The sequence below is a fragment of the Heterodontus francisci genome, chromosome 7, assembly GCF_036365525.1.
Source record: "Heterodontus francisci isolate sHetFra1 chromosome 7, sHetFra1.hap1, whole genome shotgun sequence".
Taxonomy (NCBI): Eukaryota; Metazoa; Chordata; class Chondrichthyes; order Heterodontiformes; family Heterodontidae; genus Heterodontus; species Heterodontus francisci.
In genome coordinates this window covers 96404741-96431872 of record NC_090377.1, presented here as the reverse complement: position 1 = coordinate 96431872, position 27132 = coordinate 96404741, and the positions used below count along the sequence as shown (strand labels likewise).

Sequence of the window (27132 nt, the reverse complement as noted above, 5' to 3'; positions counted from 1 at the left end):
TCTGCAAAATTCAACTATATCCTTATGCAAGCCTGACCAATAAAAATGCAGTCTTATCCTGGCCTGAGTCTTTCGAATACCCACATGATCTGCCACTGGGATCTAATATGCAAATCCCACAATCTCACTGAGGTACTCTGGGGGAACAACAACCTGATGAATGATAGCCCAGTCCTCATCAGCGGGCCTCTGGGGAGGTCTCCACTTTCTCATTCTTAATATAATAGCACTCGGGGACCTTTTCAGCTTCTGCCTCTGAACATGCCATTTGAGACAAACTTCTTAAATCAGGGTCTGTCTATTGTACCTCAATCAAAGATAATCTGTTAAACAATTCACTGTTGCTAGCCTTGGAGTCTTTTCCACCAACATCCCATCCAAATCCTTGAAAAAAGTCTCAGCCAACCAAACACCAGAATTGTACTCCACAATAACTGAATTCTTCTAATCTTCTTTATTCTTATGAGCCTGGGATCTTGTCGCAACACAATCTGGGAATATTCCAGGAAATTCCTCCTGTAAAACTTCAGTTTCAGCAACCTCAACTGGCTTTTTCGCAACTACTGGAGACGCCAATACCTTATCCCCAGCTAAGTCCTTCCCTAGCAACAAATCCACCCCTTCAATATGCAAATCTGTGACAATTCCCACTGTTAATGGAATCAATCACATTGCAAATTAGCATTGTGCAATGAAATGGATAAATGGCCCCCCTCAATGGCCACACCATGACTTTCATATTCATTGCGCTATTTGGGGAAAAATCGATCGATGATTGAATTGCCCATGTATCTCTAAGCAGCACAATCTGTACGCCTGTCTCATCTGGCAAATATGGGGACACTGTACCTCTGAGCACAAAACTTCTATATCCTTCAGGGACCTGATTTAATTTGTTAGCACCCTAGGGAGGAAACTTCTGTTCACTAGCCAACATCACTAATCACTGACTTGTCAACAGAGCCATTTATTGGGGCAGCCTTTTCAGGACAGGCTTTCGGTAAGCCTACAAGAGCTGTGGGCTTGCCCTTTAACTTCCAGCATTCTGATTTTATATGCCCTCTTTTATTACAAAAATAACACATTGGTCCCTTTGACTCAACCCTAGTCTCCTGACAATCTTTTTTTTTAACCACTCTGAGGGTTGCCTGCTTCCTTCCTCTCACTAAAACTGAATCTCTTATTATTTTGGCTCACTCCACTTGAACACTCATGGAAACATTCTCTTCTTTTACCAAGTTCAAGCAAGTAACCAGTCCTTGGATTGTCTCCACTTCCTAGCCCCTGGGCTTATACTAACCCCCATGTCTGCTGCTATTGTGACCAAATTGACCTTGCTTAACTGCTGTAATATACGGAGAGTCAAATCTTCTCTCTTAATGATTTTTTGTACGTTAAAGGTACTCAGTGATTTCCCCTGAACCCAAGCAAAGTAAATGTGAAATCTTGTTCTTTTAAAACTGTGGAAAATTCCAGCTAACAGCATCTGAATTTGTATCCCAGACCCGAGCCCCCAATTTGTTACAACCTCAGTGAGACCGTTAACGTTGAACCCCCAGATCAACTTAAAGAATTACATGACAAGATTTCATATTTTTAAGACAACTAAACTAAAGGAAATCCCCATTAACTAAATAGTACTTTGTAAGTAGCTGATATCCCAGTTTGCCAAGAAAGATATTTTCTTTACTTATTAAATTACTTGAAATCCTCACACCACACTCGCATATGGCACAGTCCTTTTTGATGGTGAAATCCTGTGCAGTTAAAATTCCCAAACTCCTCCCAATAGCAATGGGTTGAATCTCCCAGACCTTTTCAGAATTAATGTCCTCTTCGCTCACTTTTCCGAGCATTTCTGATCTGGACATCCGTGGATAGGATGTTTCCTGGTGATCCTGTTGGTCTTCTCCGCAAGCTTCAACTTTCAAAACAGTTTTAAGTCTTCACAGGCTTTTACTGTATCAGGCTGAGAGGTGTCCCCTCTCTCTTGAGGCTAGAACCGCTGTTTGTCTTCCTTACAACTTGCTCTGAGGCTGCAACCACTGAATTCCCTTGCAACCTGCTTTGAGGCCGCAACTGTTGGTTTCTTTTACAGCTGGCCACCCGTCAGAAAATCTTGTCATTTTTCTGACACCTGGTTTCTTGATTTCTAAGGTCAATATCAATCAAACTTCGATTCCTAGCTCTTCCGAACTACTTCATTTTATTAAATGTAGAAAATCCTGGCCGAGTCATTGCTTTGCCTGCATTTCTGGAAGCAGAATTATTGCTACACTAGGTGTGATCTTTTTGCGATTCTGCACACCCATCCTTGTGAAAATGAAATTGCATGAAAGTCGACCTTTCTTTTCATTGTTACACAGTAGGATAGTTAAGTTTCAGAACAGTAATCTAAAGGTGAGATAGGAATGTATTTAATTTCTACTAAAATTGACCAAAAGTATTTGTGATACATTTTGTAAATCCTACGACGTTTCTGTTATCTATATAACTCTTATCAGTGTAACTATTGTACCAGCTGAAAAATACTTGGACAACTTATGTGGAAAAATACGTGGAAAGAAATTGAGCTGAAGTCTTGTTAATTCCTAATTATTTATAATCTATTATTCATAAGTTTCATGTTTGTAGTTTTGTGGACGTAAGGAATGTGGTTTGGAATGTGTAATCTTAAACTATGCAAACTATTTATTTTACACATAGCTGATTTATTTTTAATATGTAGCCATAAAATACGATACAACAAATGTCCGGTACCTATGGGAGCGTTGCAGCCTTTATGAACAATTGGGTGAACACAAGCTAGCTATGGATGGATATAGGCGCATTCTGAACATTCTTCCGCCTACTGATGGGGAGCACTTCATGCAACTAGCCAGAGACATGGCAAAGTAAGTTTTCACAGACTTTATTGGTTGTTGATTTCTTCATCAAAAAGCAAACTGACCTTCTTGCCTACTTAATTTCTGTACAGCACAATTATACTTTACTTAATAAAACTCTTGGAAATTATACCAGTGGATTTGCTTCTTGATCATTCTGTGTGACTTGTACTCAGGAAAACCATATGAGAATGTGAAAAACTCAATGCACTTTTGACAATGTGAAACTCAGACTTGAGTTTTCAGTACTGTCATACAAAAAATGCTTTAAAGTCCTTATGAAAAAAATTACTAATGTTTGTTTTTGTGCACCACAATTTGTGATAAGTTTTTGCTCGAATAGGTTTGCCCAAAAACTTTGTTTAAAGTTGTGATTGAACTTGGACTGAAGGAGTTGGGGTCTGGGAGTAGGTGCTGTCTGGACAGCGGCAGCCACTTGATTTCCTTCCATATAATGGTTGAACCGAATCAGGTTAACCATTCATCCAAAGTTATGTAACAGTGATGTCTGAGCAACATATTTATTTAGGTAACTGCCATGTGTTGGGCAAAAATATACGAATTTGTTCATCTACTTGTCTTATTAGATTGTGATTTATGTACTCAGTTTTTAAAAGAAGTTTTAATCTAGTTGCAACAGCACAAAATCCACTTGTTTATGGAATCCATTAAATTCTTATGTTGTCCAGAGAAGTGCAGGTGTGCATCGTAATTGAGTATGTCACTCCAGTCAGTGATCTCCCTTAATTTTGTCTAAACACAACATTGATAAGATTTATGCCATAACAAATCAATGTCAAAGTTATTTTTCAGATTATCCATTTTTGTGCAGCCGGGCACTCCGCATCAGCTCCTGACTTGCACCAGTATTAGGTTGGGATGCAGCAACTTAAAAAAACTGGAATTCTAGCACTAACGTTTGTTTATAGTCCGATAACTGCTTTCCAGTTTAGTGCTGGGAAGCAACTTAAAAATACGTTATGGTTCAAATTGGTCTGAGTCTTGACCCCACCACAATTCCTTCCCATACCTTAATTACTGAAGTTGAAGAGAATGTTTAGCTACATTTTATATATTTTTAAGAGGAACTCTTTAAGAACCAGGTTTATGGCTTGTAACTGAACCATAAAATATTTTTTTCAGGAGCTATTATGAAACCAATGATATTACATCAGCTATTGGTGTGATGGAAGAGGCACTCAGCAAACATCAGAGCCTGGTTTCTGCAGAGGATGTTAACATGGCAGCTGAATTGTACCTGTCAAGCAAACAGTATGAAAAAACATTGGAGGTAAGGCATATGTGAACAATGGAAAAGATGGATGAAGTTATGCTTTGCATACCCCTCTCAATCTGTTGTACTCCAGACCACTGGCTTTGCTGAGCCAGATACCAGATAAACCAAACCATGGTACCATGTGCCTACAGTGGTAAGGTATCTGTTAAAAAAGCTGAAAATATGGAGTCACTGCTATAATTTGAATATTCTTTTGCTATTTCAAAATTCGTCAAAAATTTAAAATTTATTTTCCTTTTATTTCTTCCTTCCCTACTTTTTTGATAGCTTAAATGCTCAAAGAGTGTCTTTACATCGTATTTCAAGTTATTTTGCTTAGCATTTTCAGCCTATTTCATGGTTATAAGCAACAAAAAATGTACTGTTCATTCCTTTCAGCTATCTTGCTTCACCTGTTCACTTAAAGTTTGTCAATGAAAGCTATGTTATTATACTGCATCATACCCGATACAGTTACATTTTAATGTGACAAAAAGGTTGAGGCCCCTTTGTGAAAGGCTAGAGCCTGCTGCACACTGAAATCTTGAGAAGACATCCTGAACCACAAATAGTTTATGAACATCACCTCAATCTCAAATTGTCGTTGAAGGACAAGATACCAAGATTCTGTAATCAGATCATGTGTGATGTTCTATCTATCCATTTATTGGTAAACAGCATATTCTGTAAATATTATGTAATGTTAAATACTTTTATTTACATAAAGAGTGTGATATAAATAAATGTAAATTGTAGACGTTATTACTTATTTTGTGAAATTCCATTTGTTTTTCATTGAACCTGTTCTAATTTTCTTTGCTTTATAGATTATAACTAAGTTTACTGAAGTTGTGGTTGAAAAGATTTCCACAAAAGATCTTTCAGAGGAAACAGCAAAAGGTAAAAGTGTTTTGCACTATAAAGCACTTATGGTAGGGTATAAAGGTTACAGGCTAATAGACAGTGTATTTGTGACTGGATTAAATACTTGAAAGACTGAAGCCATTGTTTTCAGTCCCCAACTAGAAGGACAAGGGCAGCAAATGCATGGGAACACCACCACCTGCAAGTTCCCCTTCAAGTCACACACCATCCTGACTTGGAACTATATCGTCGTTCCTTCACTGTCGCTGAGTCAAAATCCTGGAACTCCCTTCCTAACAGCACTGTGGGTGTACCTACCTCACATGGATTGGAGCGGTTCAAGAAGGCAGCTCACCACCACCTTCTCGATGGCAATTAGGGATGGACAATAAATGCTGACTTAGCCACCAACGCCCACATCCCATGAATGAATAAAAAAAAACTTCAAACTCCATTCCCCAGCTACTGACTCCATTCATCCCCGTCCGAGACTAAACCAGTCTGTTCGCAATCTTGGTGTCACATTTGACTCCAAGGTGAGCTTCCAACCACATATTCGTGACATCACTAAGACCACCTATTTCCACCTCCATAACATTGCCTGAGATCACCCCTGTTTCAGCTCATCTGCTGCTGAAACCCTCATTCATGCCTTTGTTATTTCTAGACTTGACCACTTCAACGCACTTCTGGTTGGTCTTCAATATTCTCCCCTCCGTAAACTTGAGGTCATCCAAAACTCTGCTGCCTGTGTCTTTGCTCACACCAGGTCCCGTTCACCTATCACTCCAGTGCTCACTGACCTACATTGGCACCTGGTCAAGCAATGTCTTGATTTTTAAATTCTCATCTTTGTTTTCAAATCCCGTCATGGCCCCTCTCCTCTCTGTTTCTGTAATGTCCTCCAGCTGCACAACCCTCCGAAATTTCTGCGCTTATCTAATTCTGGCCTGTTGAGCTTCTCTGATTTTAATAGCTCCACCATTGGTGGTCATGCCTTCAACTGCCAAGGACCTAAGCTCTGGAATTCACTCCCTACACTTCTCTGCCTCTCTAACTCGCTTTCCTCCTTTCAGACACTCCTTAAACCTTTGACCAAGCTTTTGAACATCTGACATAATGGGCTGAATTTTATTAGCACGCTGCAAATCGCGGCAGCATGCTTTGAACTTGGCGGCCTTCAGACACGGAAGCACCGCCGCTGAGCCCCCATGATATTTTGTGCGGGGGCTCATTTAAATGGAGGGGGCGGAGCGGCCGCCCCCGATGACGTAGAGGGGGCAGCAGCTCCATATCTGGCAATGGCGTCCGGCACCAGCATGCAGGCGCCAGAGCCATTTTTAAAGGGCTTCAAGCCCTTCAGGTTCAGTAACATTTTTAATGGTGCCAGCGCATAGAAATAGAAAACAAAATGCCAGAATCACTTTCAATCCCCTTTCCAATCCCCCCACTCTGTTATCAATTAACAAAATAATCCATCCCCCCGAAAAACCAATTTGTAAAATTACGAACTTTAGCGTCCCACCTTCAGAACATTTTACCCTCAACCCTTTCCCAACATCCCCACAACCAATAAAAAAGTTTTCCCCGCTCCCCCCCGGCCTGATAATTTCACTCCTCCCCCGCCAGTATCTCACCTCAGAGCTCCATATGGAGTTCTGAAGGTGCGCGAGTTGCAGCCGGAGGCCAGAATATCGACATGGGATGGCTGCCGGGACAAGCTAAGTATATGTAAATTAATTTGCATTCATTTTACTATTTAAATGAAGGCCCCACCGCTGATGAGGAGGGCTGCACGAGGCCTCACTGCCGCTGGTAAAATGCGGCGGGGCCTTCCCGGCGTTGGGCTCATGGCAAGCTGCTCCCGCAAGTATTTTATGGTCCCCCCACCCCTCCCCCCCCGGCAACGACCCCTGACATCGAGGAGCTGGTAAAATTCAGCTCAATATCTCTTTTTATATGACTCTGTGTCATATTTGGTTTTATAATGCTCCTGTGAAAGGTGCTATATTAATACATTATTGTTGTTGGATGGCACAGTGAGTTAAACACTGTTTTTGGTTTAAATCCAGCTCCGGCTGATGGGATCAATGTCTTCTCTGCTTACTGTAAGGATCCTAAATGGAATTCAATCCAATCAATGAACATGGAACCTACAGCATAGAACTTTCCCCAATTTGGCACAAATTGGCTATCTCCCTTGGGGAGGCCACAGGATTAGTGGTGTGGAAAATGGGGAAACTGTCACCATGTGTAGTAAGAAGTGCTCCTTTAAGGTTGGGGCTGAGGAATGTTGTTGAATGAGTAGAGGAGATATACTCTGTACCTGGCTGTGCTGCATCTGACCTGGCAGTGCTTAATGCTGACACTGGGTGCTTGAAGTAGGAAGATTCCATTCCCTCATCTTGCTCACCATTTAAAACATCCTTTGTATTTAAAGAATGAAGAATGCTTTCCCACAACGTACAGTTTTCCTTCAGTGTTCCCATGGTATTTATTAACAAAGTGGTGCAGAACATTGGTACACTTACCTTACCTTTTGGATACAGTGCACTGCTATATAAGGCACTATTTTGTGTGCAATTGTTTCTTGTGTAAAATTGCACATATTTTCTAGTTTCTACATATAGATAATTTGTTTTTTTTATTTTTGTAAAGCACTACTTGAGTTAATTAACACAAACTTGTACTGTTTTCCTCATGCAGAAAATATCAATAATCCCTGGTACCCTTTTAACCCTTACCAGATGCACTGTATCTAGAATAGTTGTTATTGTGAAATCAGAGATAAAATGAATGGAAATCCAGATGCAGCTTCTGTTTCTCAAATAATAGTGCACTTTAAGTGTTTTGGAGAGCCAGACAAAAATTTCTGCGAGTTAAGCAACAATTTCTATTTGTATAGTACATTTTAATGTAAAAAAAAAAGCCTGAAATTGCTTTACAAAATGGGGGGAGGAATAAAATACAGCGGAAGTTAAAGGGACAGTCATCGAGCCATGGGGGAAATATAAGGAATGGTAAGAAAGGTACATTTGGGTATGTTGGTCTGACAATGAACTAAACCAGAGTTTAACAACATGTCTTAATTTCCCACGTAGCAAGTTTCCAATCTTGGCTGTACTGCTGGGAAGTGGTTAAAGTTTAGAGGGTAAGTCTCGCATGGTCATTTTGAAGAACCAAGTGGTCGTACAATACAATATTTCAATAGCCTGCAAATAGATTGGCATTCTGCTGCCTAGGCTTTAACGTAGTGTATGCTGCTAAGGGACTGAGAAATGGGGAGAAAGTAATGAAAAATGGAGTGTGGGGAAGAAATGAAACTGTGGAAAGGTATCTGGTTTTCTTTAAGAAAGTAATTACAACGAAACTATTCTGATTATAGATGTTACTTACAACTGTCAGATCCCAGAAGCGGTTCCCATAGATATCCGAGTCAAGCTGATAGTATGCCTGATCCATCTTCATATCCTCCAGCCTCTTGATGTAAGTTTCAACCTGGCATGATTTTTATACTAAGTTACAACCTGATTAGGTATAAAAAATTCAGGTCATCAAAATAGGTTTTGCAGTAATTCAGTTTACATAACTGGTTCAGCATTTGTTACTAATATGAAAGAGAATGGGCACCTAGCTTGAATTTTTTTTTTGCTTTTTCTAAGTGAAGGAGCCAGTGCTTGGAAAGGGATTGTTTTTTTCATTTTTGTGTCAAGCATCAAACACTCTAGGTCCTGTATAGCACAAGTTATGTACAAGTAACAGTCCCTGAATACTGTTCCAACAGTATGCTCGAACCCCAGTTGCTTAGTGTGACATTCGGTTTCCCATAGAAATCTTGATGTCTTCCTCTGGCAGAGTGCCAGTTGAGTGCTAATCGATGCCAAATTGCAAATAAGTTTGCTGCTGTGGATTAATTCAGGCTAAGAACTAGATCAAAAAGACATAAACAGACTTTTTCAGCAAGCAGTGAGAATTGTGTCCCAGCAATCCAAGCCAAGTGAAACCTAATCCCAGATGTGAAAGGACAATATTTTAATCTTCTGCCCCATTCAGTTCTCCTTTCCCATTGCAGTTTTGTTTCAATACCTGGAAAATTAAATTTTCCCCAATAAAATATATTCAGCATGTTCTAATGAACATAATTCTATTCTATGATGTTTCTTAAATATACAACCACCTTAGAATTTTTACTGATACATGTGAATATATAATGTTAGCATTAAACATGTACAAAAGAGCTAATGCCATTTTTATTGGGGGGGGGGAATTCAAAGTTTTGATTTGGATATTAAATCTTAAACATTGGATTCTCTCAAGTGATTTAGCTTGCTAAAATTGAAATGAACCCAAAAGTATTTGCATTTCATCTGAAGTTTCAGAATGCAACTTTTGGTTGCAATTAAGAATAATTGTAATTCTCATAATTCCCATAGACCAAACCTATTTTTGTAAACTTGTATTGTGCTTTTAATTCATTTAAGAAAGGAGTCCATTTTAAAATTCAGTGAGAACAGAATTTCATTGAGTTTTATGTTGCAGCATAAAGAAAAAATAAGAGCTGTTATGTTTAGCTTTTGTTAACTAACCCCTCCCGAATCAAATTCTCTTCATCTGTAGCTTTTGATGACTAACTTAATGGAGCAGAACCCTGAAGACATGGGAGACCTTTATTTAGATGTGGCTGAGGCTTTTCTAGAAATTGGCGAGTATAACTCTGCATTGCCCCTTTTGAGTGCCCTTGTCTGTTCAGAACGGTACAACCTGGCAGTTGTTTGGCTTCGTCATGCAGGTAACTAGACTTTAAATAACAAGGCTCAGATTATCATTTTTAAGTAAATCTTTTTATATAGTATAGTGAAATTTATTGAAAGGACCATAACCTGGGGAAGTCGGCTCAAATTGCACTTGTTGAATGAAGGGTATGCTGCATGTTGGAGGACAAGATCCATCCAATTTCAAATGATAAGGAATTCTATGTTTTATTGTTTTTATATCCAATGGTACCTTGCCCCAGGCAGCAAGATATTTAAAGCAAATGTTGTAGCTGCAATATTAAACATTACTTCTTAGTGACTTGAGATCTAAAGTCAGTTAAATATTACACCATTGCCATGGAACATTGTACTGTAACAAGCAATTTAAGGTAATGTTGCTAACTGCTTGGTTTAAAAAAAAAAATGGCTTCGGAGTCATAAAAGACAAATTCACAAACTGTCAAATCTAGTCGTTGAGGTTCATTGCTGGTTGAAGTTGCTTTCATTTGTGGATTCCTTTTATTTCTGATCTCTCTCGGGACATCCTTTACGCCCACCTGAAAGGGCAGACCAGACCTCCATTTAACAGCTCACCTGAAAGACAGCACCTACAATGGAGCAGCACTCCCTCAATACTACATTGAAATATCTGCCTGGATTATGGTCCCAAGCCTCTAGAGTCAAACTTGAGACCACAACCTTCTAACTCTGAGATAGGAGTGCTACGACTGAGCCTAGGCTGATACATAATGACCTTTTGAGAGGGTGAACAGTGAAAGCTTCTTTCCACTGGCTAGTGAATTGGTAACAAGGAGGCATAAACTCATGATTATCATCAGCAATGGAATGTCAGAAAAAATCATGCAGTTTATATCGATCATATAAAATAGATTGGTTGGTCTAATTCCCTGAAGATGACCTTTGATGTACAGGCCATAGTCTTTTGAAATTGAGTCATATGTATGTTAATTTCAACAACACTGGCTCTGTCTTGGAAAGATAGGGTTATGATGACCAACCTGATTATTCTTACAAGTAATGCTTATTAAGGGTAGAATTGCATTGTGCGGGTGTGGCGCATCATGAAAATTCTGTTTTCTCTTAAGTATTTGGAGTTCAAAAGGGAAGGATTTTTTTTTAACAGTGAAGGGAAGTTTTGGGCCTATTTTGGTGGCTTTTTGTCTTTGTGATTCTGACTCCTTAGGGAAGAGTTCAGTGATCAGTGTGGGTCACAATGTGTCAGCGAAACAGCAGTGGATTGAAAATGTGCAGGAACATAGGGCAGGATTTTCACTGCGGGGGCGGGAAATGGAAGTCGGGACTGTTTCTGGGTCTCAAACTTGCCCCTGGGGGGAAGCAGTCATCGGCACTGAATTTCATGAGGGTGCCTCCTTAATTGCCATGGAGACGGGTTTGGCAGACACTTAGCGGTCGCGGGGACAGGAACGGAGGCATGACCACTCAAGTGCGGGCCTTATTTAAACAGATTATGACAGCCATTACAGTGGTTGCTGTTTCACTGCTGTAACTACATATTTGAAAAGCATAGAAGCTTTGAATTCAAGAATGCCTCAGGAGAGCCAGAGGTCTGGAATTCATGGTAGGGCAGCCTCTCAATTCTTTGTGGACCGGGAGGTCCTCCTGGAGGCCATAAGGGAGGTCTTCGCAGAGGGTGGCAGGAGAAGGCCATCCCACCCAGGAAAAGCAGGCCTAGATGGACATCAGCAGAAGAAGCATGGTCCGCAGAAGTTGGATCCAGTGTCAGAAGAGCTTCAATGACCTGATGCGCTCTAGCAAGGTGAGTGCTACCCCCAACCCTCAGGACAGGCCTCTGAGTATTCGCCTTCAAGCAACCACACCAACTGAGGAGTCTTAGGGCACCTGCTTCTCCTGAACATGGGAGGACTGTGTGTCCAGGCTACTTAATGACCCCTCAGAATGGCTAAGAGCCATATGCTGCTGAGGACCTGTCAGCACTGATATATGCAGTGTCAAATAAATAGGAGCAGCTGGCATTGGCCACAGAGGACAGCGGTGCCTTATCTTCCTTCGTTTTGTCCTTACAGAAGAAACAGTCTCATAGTATGTGGGAGAGCGCCCAGACTAGTGGAGGAGTCCCCTATCTTCACATGTCACAGCCACGGAAGAGGGAGCCGTGTTTATAGCCAGGATCGTGGACCATGAGGCAGTCGGCTATGGCAAGATGGGTACTCATGGTGGAGTTGGTGATTAGAAAGGGCAGTGCACTTGTTAAATGGAGCCTTGTATTCCATCCAGTCCGACAGCATACTGAACACTGAGATGCTTTGGGAAGCTGCAGCCCTGCAGAGGCTTCTGCTTTCCCAGGTTATCTCTGATCTCTTCTTGTGTTTCCCACAGGTGCAGTCATCCAGCCAAGGAGACTATCTCCCTTGCCAAGAGCAGCAGCAGTAAAGCTCCAAAGAAGCACTGTCACACCTTATAAGCACACTGTCCCACCAGTGCAGATATAGTCACCTCAGTGGGTCCTCATGCACGGTTAGATAGAAAGGCACTGTGTGAGAAGCATCGCACTAATGTGCAGGAGCAGGTGCCAGAGGCAGCTGTGGGCAGTTCTTCTCAGAGGAGGAAGGACAGATGCAGCCCTGTTCAGCTGGGCACAGATGTAGGGCCTCAGGATTCACTGGAAAGGCGGCTCTATCCAGATCAGCAGCAGCAAATATGCTGTCACATGTTGGAGTTCCCTGAGGCAGTGAAGGGTCATGGGCAGAGAATGGAGGAGACCATCCAGCTGATGTGCCAAGGCTTTGAGCGCATGAACTCCTCCATTGAAAAAGTGGCCAAACTCATGGAGAGCCATATGCGGCAGTGTTATGAATGCTGGATCTTGTAACATGATTATGTTTTGAAAATTGTGACTTTTAAAAGTTCAAGATGGAGTCCAGTAGGTCAGGTGACCTCACCTCCACTCTGAAAGCTTACCAGGACAACAGAGAGCACAGATCAAAGACTTTCTTCTGAAAAACAGAGACTGCAGAGCGAGCACCTGAAGAGCAGTGGGTTTCGAACTCTCAGACTTTCAAGTTGTAAAACAAGGAGTCAGTAATTCAGAAGATGCAAATGTACCAGGCAGCTGTTGGCACCAAGAGCAGTGGAAAGGCCCAAGTGGCTTTGTGAAACCAGACTTCTGAGACTGAATTTTATTAGCATTCAGGGGTCGTGGCAGGGGAGCCTGGAAAATTCTTCTGGGAGAGGCCTGCCATGACCTGACAACAGGAAGGCATTTTACCAGCGGTGGTGAGACCTTGGTGCAGCCTCCTGTCGCTTGCCCACATTTTCATATGCAAATAATTGTAAAATTAAAGCATAATTACTTACCTGATAGTGAAGGGCATTCTACACTGATATTCTGGCCATTGGCCAGAACTCCCCTGCTTTTGGAACTCCATCCGAAGTTCTGCAGCATGACACTGGTGGGGAGGAGTGAGGAGTGAAATTATCAGGACGGGATGGGGGGTAGCGGGGAAAAGACTTCGTGTTGGCTGTGGGGATGGTGGGAAGGGGTTGAAGGGCAAATGTTACGAGGGTTGGGGGAAAATTCGGGTTGGGAATAAAGTTAATTTTGGTGATATGGGCCCAAAAACAAACATTGGGGGGAGAATAGGAAAGGAGCTCCTGCTTTCATTTAATTTTTTTTTAACACAATGCACCATCATATTACTTTAAGAATTCAGTTTTCTTCTAAGGGCTTGAAGTCCTTTAAAAATGGAGCCGGCACCTGTGCGGTGGCGCTGGACGCTGTTGTCGGGGATGGGGCAGCTGCCCCTTCTACGTCATCGGGGTGGCTGCTCCGCCCCTCCATTTAAGTGAGCCCCCGCATGAAATATCGCGGGAGATTAGTGGCGCATCCATGCGGGCCAAGATCAGAGCGCGCCGCCATGATTTGCGGCACACTCATAAAATTCAGCCCCTGGACTCTGTGTTTTTGGAACAATACAATAAGCTATTGACCGCTGTGTCCAGACAAACGGGCTGCAAGAGAAGAAACCAGTGGTTGTGGCCACAAGAGAGAGAGGAGACACTTGCTCTCGGAAGCCTGCTACAGTAAAAGGCTGCGAAACTTGAACCCGTTTTGAAAGTTGAAGTTTACGCAGAAGTAGAAGACCAGCAGGATCATCTTATTCACGGCCGTCTAGGCCAGAAGAGCTCGGAGAAGTAAGCAAAGAGAACGTTGATTTTTGAAATAGTCTGGGAGATCCAACCCATTACAACTGGGAAGAGTTTGGGACCTTTAATCACAAAGGATTTTGTCATCAAAATGGACTGAGTAACGAATGTGTGGTGTGAAGTTTTCAGTGAGCCCATGAGCACCTGTCTTCCAATGGCCAAGTCCCCCTCTGCACCGGTCACCAACATTTCATGGGGCCCAGCTAATATGTTGAGGAGGTCATAACCGAGTTCCCACTGGTGTCTGCCTCCATTTAGCACCTCTGCCCAAGACAGCATATGCAGCCTGTGTGCCCCTGTGAAAATCACAATGTGCCCCTTAATGAGCATTCAGTGAACTCTGTAACAATCTTAATTGGCCATCATAATGGATTGAGTGGGATCTCAAGGCTGCCCTCCCCCTGCCCTGGTGAAATTGGTCAGTGCCAGGGACGGCGCTGAGAAACCGGCACGTTGGCCAGTGCTGGTATTTTCGACCTCCACTTGCCTCTGGTTCCACCCCTGGCAGGACCCAAAATGTTAGCCCACAATGTCTGTGTGCAGGTATAGCTCATGTTTCTGGTGAACTCAAATGTCCTAGTATGGTTTGGTTGACCTTTATGCTAACCAGTGAAGGACTTTATACAGCTGGGGCAAATAATCAGGAGACGCCAGGCAGATCAGAAGCTGGAAAAAGTAACAGCGGTAGTGAAATTTATTTATAACTACTTTAATCCATTCTTAATAAAGGCACCATGACAATTCGTATACTCTGTCACTTCACCTAGAAAATTCCATTGATTCAGTCATGGTTGTCCTTTTACCAGTAAGAACCTATTTGGTGTCCTTGAGATGCGACAAGTGGCAAGTGCCACATGTGTTCAGACTACTTTGATGGGGATCCTAAAATACATCATTAATTTTTAGTGGAAAATATTTGGTCCTTGATAACATTAGGTTTATGTCCTTGATGTAGGATTTTGAGTGGCAGAGGGAGCATTGCCTTGTAGCTATGGAACTGCTCTACAGTACTCATTTGAAGGGACTTATTCCGCTGTCTAGACCTTATGGAGTGAAGGTAGTGGTGAGTTTTCATATTAGGATAGTTGTGAGTAATAGGCATTTTCCTATACCATACATGCCAGCCTAGTAAACTAGCAAAAGCTGATCAACAGTTGCAGAAAAGCTCACAACCTTAAAAAAAACAGGTAACTCAACAACAGTACCAAATAAAATCCTATGACCTGAAAGCAAGTGATCACACTGGTAGTGAGCTGCAACACAGACTTGTAACTAAAGCAACTATGGGTACACTCAGCATTCATGTACATGAAGGTATGAGATTTATTCTCTAGGAGGCTTGGGGGCGTTCTCCCCGCGCCCCACATCCCAGAGTTTGATTTTGACCTATTATCTGGTGTGTTTTCCAATCTACAGTTAACATGGGTATTGAATTTTTCTCATCTAAAAACTTTTTTCTCAATTTTATTGATAACTACTTTTTTTATTTATTTGGACATACAGCACTGAAACAGGCCCTACGGCCCACCAAGTCTGTGCCGACCAACAACCACCCATTTATACTAATCCTACATTAATCCCATATTCCCTACCACATCCACTCCATTCTCCTACCTATACTAGGGGCAATTTACAATGGCCAATTTACCTATCAACCTGCAAGGCTTTGGCTGTGGGAGGAAACCGGAGCACCCGGTGGAAACCCATGCAGTCACAGGGAGAACTTGCAAACTCCACACAGGCAGTACCCAGAACTGAACCCGGTCGCTGGAGCTGTGAGGCTGTGGTGCTAACCACTGCGCCACTGTTTATTTTGTATTTTAAAATAATTATTCTCCCAGTAACAGAAGGTGATCATTACTGGGAGAAAAAAGTTTGACATATTTTGAAATAACAAATTGAGAATATCAGCCTAGTCTCAATTGACTGCAAAATCATAACTATTAGGGTTGAAGGTAGAAAATTTGCAGTTGCGATAGCCCTTCCAATTGGTGGTGCACTTAATAGAGAGTCCAGAGGTCTGTTCTACCAGAATTTTTTAATATTGAAAACAGTTTGTTCTGGTTAATTGTAAACCCTTTTATACTTATTTTTAATCTTGAAAAAAATGTAAGTGATAATTGGGCCTCCAAACAGCACAGAAAATGTTTTTTTTACCCCTTCAGGTCTGTATTGATGTTTTGTTCCAAATGAGCCTTCTGTTCTAAAATCACACTCTCGAGTGTTACCCACACCCTTTAATATTATTCAACAAATTCCTTTTTAAAGGAATTTATGGATTTTGCTTCAACAAGGGTTTATGGTGCAGAATTATCATCATAAGAATTAGGAGCCGAGTCGGCCATTCAGCCCCTCAAACCTGCTTCACCATTTGCTAAAATCATGCCTAATCTGATTGTGGCCTTAACTCCACTTTTCTGCCTGCCCCTCCCCTCTTCCGCCAGTAACCCTTTACTCCCTTGTAGATCAAAAATCTGTCTAACTCAGCCATGAGTAAATTCAATGACCCACCCTCCACTGCTCTCTGGGGAACAGCATTCCAAAGAATAGCGATCCTCTGCGAGATGAAATTCCTCCTTATCTTCATCTTAAAAGGGAGATCCCTTGTTTTGAAACTGTGCCTCCTAGTTCTAGATTCCCCCATGAGGGGAAACATCCTCTCAGCATCTACCCTGTCAAGCCCCCTCAGAATCATATGTGCTCCAATAAGATCATCTCTCATTCTGCTAAACTCCAGTGACTTTTGATTCAACCTGCTCGACCTTTCCTCATAAAGACATTGACTGCACTTTCCAAATAGTTTATTTTATGGGAAGTGTCCTGGGATGTTTGAGACATGGGCCGAATTTTTCGTTGGGTGGGAGGCCTCTCCCACCGGCCGAAAATTCGATGGCAAGCCCTCCTTCGCCGGGCCTGGGGAGCCAGGCCAGGATTTATTGCTCCCCAGGCCCTTAATTGCTCTTGGGTGGGACTTACACCTCCTTGAGGCAGGAAGTCTCTGCTAATGGAGCTGCTGGCCAATCAACTCTTAGTTCCAGCAGCGCCCCAGGAGCGATGGCCACTGCTGGGACTACACCCAGCCGTCGCAAGTGAGGTAACGAACCGCCCCGTAAGCTTTTAGGGCCTCGCCGGGGACAATTGGCCAAGCCCTGGCAAGGCAAGGGGGATCGGTTAGAAGGGTGGGGAGAGTGTTGTGCGTTGGGGGCGGTTGGGGCTTCAGGGGCGGCCCTTGGTGGGGCACAGGGTGCGCGATCGGGTGGGCACCATGCCCCCCCACCCCCCCCCCCCCCCCCCAGCCCACAAGAAGGCAGGTGGGGTTCTTGAGGCTTTTGCCATCTGGCCGCTGGGGGTAAAATACCCGCCGTGGTGGGAGGAGGCCCTTTAGTGCCAGTTAATTGGCTACTGAAGGGTCTTGATTGGCCTGGGGCGGGCGGGCCATTTCTCATTGCTGCCACCGCATGTAAAATTGCAGCGGTGGCGGGAGGGGGTCAAGGGGTGGCCTCCCGCCTCCCACTCAATTTTATGCCCCCCACCCCCCCCCCCTCCCTGCCACCAGTCCACTCATTTGGGGGCCTAAAAATTCCAGCCATGATGTATAAGTGGAAGCCTTTCTCTATTTTGAAAACTACTCATGTTTACCTCAAAATGATTCTGAGCATTGCTAGCAATCTCAAACAAAATGAGAAAAATGTCAATTATTTACATTTGAAGGAAATATTCAAAAGGAAAGAATAGTTATGGCAGCAAAATAGTGCAGATCATCTAACTTTTCTGCTGGGCAACACACCCATTTCTCGTGCTGTGCACTGCTTACATTCACTGTAATGTGTAGTTAAGCTAGCCTTGTGCAAGTCGTTATAGTGACTTGTAGTACTTAAACTGTCAGTTGACACGTTTTCCTTATTTGTGCTTGTGTTCTGCTTGATTGTAAAGGTATCTGGAAAACTATAATGGGGAGGGAAATGAAGAGAATAGGGAACAATTTTGAGAAAAGAAAAGATGCCAAGCTCAATTCTAATTTTCATTTCAAAACCTCAGAGTGTTTGAAAGCCTTGGGACACATGGAGCTGGCAGCAGAGAGCTATGCTAAAGTGGTAGCAATGGCACCTTTACACCTGGATGCACGTATTTCCCTATCGACCTTACAACAGCAACTGGGGCGACCAGAGAAAGCTCTTGAGGCGCTGGAATCGATGCATGATCCGGAAACACTAACACATGATGCGAATGCAGCTCAACAGGTGCGAAATGTAGTATCTGGTTAATTACTGCTACAAGACCTGTATTTCAGCGCAGATGCAATGTCAAATGCATTTTGCAGAGTAGTAATTTACTGCTAATATATTAAAAGGGAGTGTCTCCTGACACAGAGCATGCACAGAGCATCAGTGCTTCCGAATGTTTGCCAACTTGCCAGTATGAATCTGCGCATGCGCGCACTGACGTCACCATGCAATGACGCCAGGCGCAATGATGTCTGAGCGTCACCACAATGACTGCAATCACCGCCTTCATTCTCCCCCAACTGTACCCCGCTTTGGGCACTTTCTTCTCACCTCACCGCTTCCTCCCTCCATGGCTGCCAGGGGTGGGATGGAGGCGACGAACGCAGCCATTGAGGGGGTTTGGGTTTAATTTGTTTTTTGTGACATTTTGTGAGCAGTGCCATTTTTATTACTGCAGCTGCTTGAGATGTTGCAGACTGTGACGTTTCAGTCGATGAGGCTGCACTTGTGTGTGTGCCAATACTGCGCCACATAGTGGTTGCATTGTCAGCAAACGCAGCCATATTAAAATGGCAGTGAATATTTGGTTTGCCACTGTAGAAATTTGCTTGATTGTACAGCAGCAAATGTTTTGAGCCTTACTATATTTCGTATGTTCATGCACAAATTCCAAATCAGCATTATTTAGCACACTAAATAGAAAATTCATAACACAGAAGGAGGCTATTCAGCACTCTAAATGGGGCTTGCTGCCTAACACACAATGGAAGAGTTGATATTCCATCCATTAGCCTATCACAAATGCTTCTAATGTTTCTAAAGGTATCAGATAAACTTCACTGCTCCTCACTTCCACTTGAAATGTATGCATAGCTGAACAATGGCTTTAATTAAAATAGTTATTAATCAAGCTGTTGAATAAATGACTCGCAACCAAAAGGTGGTTGTGTCAAGTCTGCCTGAAAATATTGGTGTTCCTTGGTTGGTGAGATTTGCAGTTTTGTAGGGCTGCTAAATTAAATACAATCTGTGATTGAGATATCCCGTCTAAAGAAGATGGGGAAAGAGAGAACGTGACACTGCCCTATGAAAATGATGGCTTTTTCTGGCCATTGATAATACTCATGAAGAAAGTGTGAAAGCACCTCCAAAATGGCTGGGAGTGGTGAACAGGACAAGGAAATCTGCCATCTTTACCCGGTCTGGCCTACGTGTGACTCCAGACCCATAGCAATGTGGTTGAATCTTAATTGCCCACTGAAATGGCCTAGCAAGCCACTCAGTTCACGGGTAATAGGGATGAGCAATAAATGCTGGCCTTGCCAGTAACACCTATATCCCATACAAGAACAAAAGAAAAGTACTTTTAACAATTGCTTAGTATAACCTATGGAATAAAAGATTGTTAGTAAATCATTCGTAGATCTTATTCTACTGGAGAAATTGGGTAGGAATTCTTTTTTTTCTCTTCGCATTAATGCATTTAATTGTCAGGTTATCTAATGTCTTTTATATCATTCAGGAACTGAAGCTGTTACTCCATCGCTCTACCTTACTGTATTCACAAAAGAAGTTGCCTGATTATGTCGATGCTTTACTTGCAATGCTAGCAATGCTTTTAAAGGTGAGTTGGAATTTAGTTCTTGTTTCACAAGTCCTCAATGAGAGAATCTTTGCAAACCAAAGAGAAACTTTTTACACAACTGGCAATACTAGAGTAGCCTCTTTTACTTGCATGCATGCTCATGAGTCCTCTTAATATTAAACCTGTTCTAGTCTGTAATAGTTAGCATTGGGAAAATTGTGGACACGTTCAAAAGGCTACATTATTAGAACTGTATGGAAAATTAGTTTTGTGCTAGTTAGGTGTACAAAACTGTTATCGAGCATAGTTGGCTTTACTGAAAACCGTGTGTTTGTATCTGTCTGTCTAGTTTCCTCTAGCTCGTAACCTTCATATCGGCACTAGTAAAGATTAAGTGGCATGTGAACCTACATCTGATCAAATGGAAGCAATAAAAAGTTATATTGCCAATTCTCATTCAGGTTCATGTTAGTATGCATCATTATCTGCTGCCAAAACCTTGCTAAAATTCCTAGTAAACACAAATCATCTTGTTTTTGCTTAAAATAGTTCACTGTGCAATAATGTAACTATATCACATTGTCATAGGTGTGGTGCGACTTCGTAAAGATCGAATTAAATGAGGGAGTCAGCTATATAGACAGGGATGGTCCCATTATTAATCCTGCACTGTGCTGAGTTAGCAGAAATTTACTTAAGCAGCAGTAGAGGTACTACGGTTAGTATGAGCACCCTGGGCTAGGGAAAGGAAAATCAACCTCTATGACTCTAACCAGGGCTTCTGTATGTGATCACGATTTAATAATGATATTGGAAGTGTACTTGTGTAAATATCTGGCCTAGCTGTGATTTTCCTCGTGGTTGCTGACATTTGCTGTCACATGAATAATGTCTGGGTGAGATATTGCAGGGCACTTGCAGAACACTGAACCTTTAAAGTGTCAAGATCTTCAAAAGGGAAAGGGACAAAATTGGCAGAGAAGGAAGTGAAGGCAAAGCAAAACAAAGTTACATCAAGTTCCCTTTTACATAGTAAATATTTTATATTTAATAAAATGTTCTATCCTGCAGTATTCCTTTCTCATTGTGGAGAAGAATTGGAGACCTGTTTCTAGACCTTTGATTGACTGCTCGGAAGTGGAGGCCTGGGTTGACTGACTAGTTTAATTTTTTTCACATTTAATTGCAAATTGGAAGATTACAAGTTGAAGTAGTAAAACTAGCAAACATTTCCTAATTAACTGTCCTGGATAAAAACAACTGACTGAAATTTTCATGACGAATATTCTCAACATTGCATTTCTAGAAGGGGACATTTGTGGCGTAATCCTGCGTAATTGTGCAGTAAATCAACAGACTTGAATACCAAATGCTGATAATGTCTGACATTAAGGATAACATTAATATGCAGAGTTGAAATGACACAATTGCTAAGGCATCTTGCATTGAAAAGGAATGATAACTGTTCAGCTTGGCTCCCATACACTGCAAGGTACAATGATGCCTCTAATTGTTGCTCTTCTTTGTCATTATCAGTCACTGTTTTAGAGTGAGGGAAAACAGCCAAAACTGCTGGAAAAAAAAGTACCAATAATTCATAACTTTTTGTTTAGATTAGCAAGATTCCCTCTTTAAGGAGGATTTTTTGGAGTAGAAACAACATTACCTTGTCATTGAATTTTTTTTGCAAATAAAAATGATCTACAGAAAAATTTGTGCCTAAATGAAGAGGAAATGAAATTAATTTATATTGTAGGTCGCAATGAGCAGAGCTCAAGTTTCATTGGTTTCAAGGTCCAAAAATGGGGAAAAACACCTGTATCTGGTAAAGGACTCGAGAGATAAAGTTAGTGACATTGATGATCAGGAAGCTGCATATTTGGATGTTAAAGGTAAGGAATTAAACTTGTAGCCATGTAGTGTTTTGACTTAAAACCACTCATCCCAGATAAACTGGTCTGGTGCCATTCTACAATGAGATCCATCGCTAATCTGATATAATCAGCAGTATGTGTCATTAGGTTATACAAAGAGAGCAACTCTACATCTGTATGTGTTTGACCATGGCAGTACTCTGCTCTGTACAATCCTCCACATGGCATTTCCGTTCTGTGTAGTCTAACTTTCAGAGCTCTATGCTAATTATGCCAGTTAAGTTGATGGATAGTAATTTCATTACTGTGTTTTGAACTTGTGTTCCATGGAAACTGTCAAACTATCTGAACTCTGCTTACTTAAGTGCCATGAATCAGGAATTGATGCAGGATCCTATGGGGATTGTTCTAAGTAAAGTGCATTTCAAGTAACTCTGATCATTTATGTCTGCCACCATCCTTTTTACATACTCCAACCAGGATATTATTTGACACTCATTGAGTGTAATCCTCCTTGAGGAATCAAGCAGCTGCCCACCGTGATGACAGATTTTACCAAGAGCCTTTCTGATATTTTTAGATACCCTGAAAATTACAAAGGCCCTTGGTGAAATCATTACTGTGCATAGAATTAATGTAAGAAAACGCAGCCTCTCTAATTCTGTGTCTTGTGTTCCATTTGTTCACAGTGACCAATCTATCAACTGCCTCAGGCAGAAGAAGGGGAAGATTATTTATTTTTGTAAACTTAGCAAAAACCCATTGAAGGTATAATCAAGGAGAGAGATTTTGAGGAAACATTTCAAGAAGAGAGAAATAAGTAGACAGAGGCAGAGAGCTAATGTGTGAGGGCAGGGCAGCTGAAAGTTCTGCTAAGGTGGACTGAGGGTGCAGAGGATGTCAGTTGGAAGAGCAGAGCGCACATGCTGGCACAGGCCTGAAGGAGTTTGCAGAGGTGCAGGGCAGCAAGGTAGGTTGTGGATAGATTTGTAAATAATGATGTTTTGTAGAACATAGCACTAATGGAGGTGGGGAAGGATATGGTTGATCAAGAAGCAGGTTGTAGGCAACAGAGTTTATGAAGAACCAAAATTGGGAAGTTGGTGATGAGACCATTGGAGTAATTGAGCTTGATAAAGACGTGAAGAAGCTTCTCAGCAACACTCTGAGTGATGTAAGGGTGGTGGTGAGCAATGTTACAGAAATGTTGGGAATAGGATGTCGGATTTGAAGCTCAGTTCAAGGTCCAACAAGATACCAAGGTTATCCATCATAGTAAGCTAGGGAATGGAATCGTGAGTTGGGGTGTGGAGCTTTTTGTGGGAGTCAGGTAGGATTTATATCCTCAACTCAAATACGTTAGTTACAGCATTTAGAAGTACAATTGCTGATTAAATGGTGAAACCTAAAGAAAGCGACTTACATTCAAATTGCATTTAAAAATGCAATGAACCTGAATCTGATCGTTATTCATTTGCCATTTCACTGCAGAAATTAGTTAAATGTTGGAGAGAGCAAAGGCTGTATATATTTTTGGATCAATTAGACATTTATCTACTTTATTTGTTGCAGTTCACTAAACACTGAATTTCAACAGATGATTTTGGGAAAGTAAGTGGGGTTTGTCTGGGGTTGTATTGGCTCCAAGGTGACCTGTCTCGTGATATAAATTGGAACACAGGTGAGCCTGTGTGGGTAATTCAGTATCTAAGCTAGTAAGTCTGGAATATTCCAGGGCACCTTCACTGATTGGCCAGCCAACCTGTCTTATTGATGGGACATGGAGAGGTAGGTTTGTCATTAGCAGCTTGAATTCTTCCGATTGACATCAAATACCTTGCAAGCCAATTCCCTAGTTGTTGAAGTTGTCCTAAGTGGACAAGCAGTAGGAAGGTTGCCAGTCAACCTGTGTATCCATGTTCTCATCTCAACCTAAAGCTAAGTTAGGTTCGGGGGTGTTCCTATGGGGAAGGAGAGTACACTCCAGATCACACAACGTAAATTGTGCTTAAATACATTGTTGGAAACTCTGAAGCATAGGTGACGGGTGTCAGATGCTTAGCTGACCGAATAAAAGTTCACAGAAATCTCCGGCCTGTGGTGTAGTTTTTGGATTGGCTATCTTCACAGTGATCTAGGCCTGGTTAAAGAGTATGCATACTGGCCTTCTAAAAGCTGCTTTCGGTGGTGCTTTTCCGGGACTCATGGGGAGTGGCCTAGGAAGGAAGGAAAGCTTACTGGAATGTGTTTGTGGCAGCAGCAAAATTGACATTTGCATCCCTTGCTCTGTTTTCAAAGTGCCCCTTATATTGTTTTAATAGTCACTTCAGGATGCATGGCATAGTTCCCTGAAATTGATGATACTCCATTGGCCTAGTAGAATGTGAGATCCCACTGGAGTAAATGAAATCGAAATATTTTAAAATATCAAACCTCATCGTAAGGGCATTATTTTGTTCCACAAAAAAGGGGAGTGCTTTGAACAACAGTACCCGTACACTTTCCTTCCCCTTTAAATGATGCCTTTTTAATGGACATTGTATAATTTGCTTATATTGCTACATGATTTTGATTTCATTTAAGTACTGCGCATTATAAATTGTAAATAGTTCTGATGAAAGGTCACTGACCTGAAACGTTAACTCTGCTTCTCTCTCCACAGATGCTGCCAGACCTGCTGAATATTTCCAGCAATTTCTTGTTTGCATTTCAGATTTCCAGCATCTGCAGTGTTTTGCTTTTATAAATTGTAAATACTCCTTTTTCCAGTTGTGAACAGGTAATTTAAACACTTCTGTATCTTTTTTAAACCAGGAAAAACTAGTGTACTGAATAAAGATGACTGGTGGAATTTATTGCTAAAAGCCATTTACACCTTGTGTGACCTCAAACGTTTCAAAGAAGCTGAACTCTTGGTTGATTCTTCCTTGGAGTATTACTCATTTTATGATGATAGACAGAAACGGAAAGAGTTGGAATACTTTGGCCTGTCAGCTGCTGTTCTGGATAACAACTTCAGAAAAGCATATAATTACATCAGGTACTTCAGATCAATCCATTCTTACCGACAAAATCCGGTGAATTGTAATGTCGGGAAAAGTACTTTATTTACATTAAATACGGATCAGCTGTAGTTCAATATGTGTCAGCCATGGCTCAGTAGAGAGCATTCTTTCCTCTGAGTCAGTAGGTTCTGGGTCCAAGTTCCACTCCAGGACTTGAGCACAAAAATCAAGGCTGACACAGCAGTACAATACTGAAGGAGTGCTGCACTGTTGGAGGTGGATGAGATGTTAAGCCGAGGCCCTGTCATCTCAGGTGGATATAAAAGATTACACAGCACTAATTCAAAGAAGAGCAGGGGAGTTATCCCAGGTGTCCTGCCAATATTTACCCCTCAATCAACATCACAAAAACAAATTATCTGGTCATTATCACATAGCCGTTTGTGGGAGCTTGCTGTACTCAAATTGGCTGCTGTGTTTCCTACATTACAAAGGTGACTACACTTCAAAAGTACTTCATTGGCTGTAAAGTGCTCTGAGATGTCTGGTAGTTGTGAGAAGCACTATGTATATGCTAGTCTTTAACATCATAGTGAATCTCTAAACTAAGTAACATTGATTTTGGAGTCTGGTAATGCAAGGTATTTGCCTGTAGTTTCCATTAATGCACCTCTATGAGTGGCCTACAGGAAGTATATTACTATTCTTGAGTCTTCATTTGGAGAGCCTGGAGGTAAGGGAGAACAAGATGATTGGTGAATAGCTGGTGAATGCTTAGTTTTGTCTAGGTCAGGGGCAAGTGTTAAGTTCATTTCTGGTAAGTTTAGCTGTTTTTCTAATAAATAGAGGTATGGCAGAGTGTCTCAGTCCTGTTGAATGCACACCCTATGCCATGTGGGAACTCCAGGACACTTCTCGTATCTTGGACAACTGCATGTTCAGGAAGTGTCGTCAGCTGGAGGAGCTCAAACTCCGGTTTTCAAAGCTTGAGCAGTAACTGGTGTCACTACAGTATATCCGCGAGCCTGAGAGCTACGTGGATAGCATGTTCTAGGAAGCGGTGACCCTGCAGCTTAAAAGTGTGCAGGCAGAGAGGGAATGGGTGACGGCCAGACAGACAAGGAGGACCAGTGCAGGAGTCCCCTTAGTGCATCTTCATCTCTAAGCAGCATAACACTGCTGAGGGTGATGGTTCCTCTGGGGAATACAGTCAGAGCCAGGGCCACAGCACCATGGGTGGCTCAGCTATGCAGGGGGTAGGAGGATGGCCAGAAAAGCAATAGTGATAGGGGTTCAATAGTTAGGGAAAAGACAGGTGTTTCTTTGGCCCCAGATGTGACTTCAGGGTGGTGTGCTACCTCCCTTATGCAAGGATCAAGGATGTCGCTGAGCAGCTGTAGAACATTCTGAGGGGTGAGGGTGAACAACCAGAGGTCGTGATCCATATTGGTACCAATGACGGGTAGAAAGAGGGATGAGGTCCTGCAGGCAGATTTTAGGGAGCTAGGCAAGAAATTACTACCTCAAAGGTAGTAATCTCCAGATTTCTCTTGGTGCCATGTGCTGGTGAGTACAGAAATAGGATAGTGCAGATGAAAGCACGGCTGGAGAGATGGTGGAGGATAAAGGGCTTTAGATTCCTGCGGCATTTGGACCGGCTCTGGGGACTGAGATCTGTACAAGCTGGACAGGTTGCACCTCAATAACCCGTGGTGGGGAGATTTGCTAGTGCAGCTGGGGAGGGTTTAAACTAGCTTGGCGGGGAATGGGAGTCAATTCAGAAGGGAGAGAAGCAAAGCTGGAAATGGAAGGCAGAAAATTAGTAAATGTTATGACCTCAGTGAGACCGTAAACGTTAAAACACGAGATATGAACCCCCACACCAATTTAAAGGATTACATGATAAGATTTCACATTTTAAAGACTTTTATTATAACAAATAAGCTAAAAAGTAATCCCCATTAACTAAATAGTACTTTGCAAGTAGCTGATACCTCAAATTACAGAGAAAGGTGTTTTCTTCACTTAATAAAAAAACTTGAAAACCTCACACCACACCTATACGTTATACCGTCCTCCTTGATGGCGAACTCTTTGCAGCTAAAAGTCCCAAACTCCTCCCAGCTGCAATGTTAGATCTCCCAGACCTTTCTCAAAGTCAGTGCCCTCTTTGCTCACTTCTTTTGAGCACTTTCGACCTGGATTTCCATGAATAAGACAATCTCTGGTGATCCTGTTTGTCTTTTACTTCTTGACTTTCAAAACAAGTTCAAGTCTTCGCAGCCTTTCGCTGTATCAGTCTTCTGAGAGCAGGTGTTCCCTCTCTCTCCTCTCTGAGGCTGACACCACTGGTCTTCCAGTGTTCCTTACAGCCTTCTTGCCATCTGAAAATCTGTTGAATTTATCCGTAATCAAAATTCAATAGCCAATTACCTTTTCCAACACGCAAAGTCCGCA

At 42.0% G+C, this 27132-nt stretch overlaps 1 protein-coding gene across 2 annotated transcripts in view; it reads left to right on the top strand.

Annotated features, from left to right (window-relative positions):
- Positions 1-27132, top strand: part of gtf3c3 (general transcription factor IIIC, polypeptide 3) — an 82992-nt gene that overhangs the window by 40905 nt on the left and 14955 nt on the right. The window contains exons 6-14 of one of the 2 annotated variants that reach the window (XM_068035676.1): positions 2729-2894; positions 4029-4176; positions 4989-5061; positions 8411-8511; positions 9643-9727; positions 18024-18226; positions 19734-19835; positions 21553-21688; positions 24485-24710. In XM_068035676.1, the coding sequence (XP_067891777.1) occupies positions 2729-2894; positions 4029-4176; positions 4989-5061; positions 8411-8511; positions 9643-9727; positions 18024-18226; positions 19734-19835; positions 21553-21688; positions 24485-24710 (1240 nt within the window). Of the gene's footprint in view, positions 1-2728; positions 2895-4028; positions 4177-4988; positions 5062-8410; positions 8512-9642; positions 9815-18023; positions 18227-19733; positions 19836-21552; positions 21689-24484; positions 24711-27132 lie in introns of both variants that reach the window. The other variant, XM_068035675.1, reaches the window with a different exon arrangement.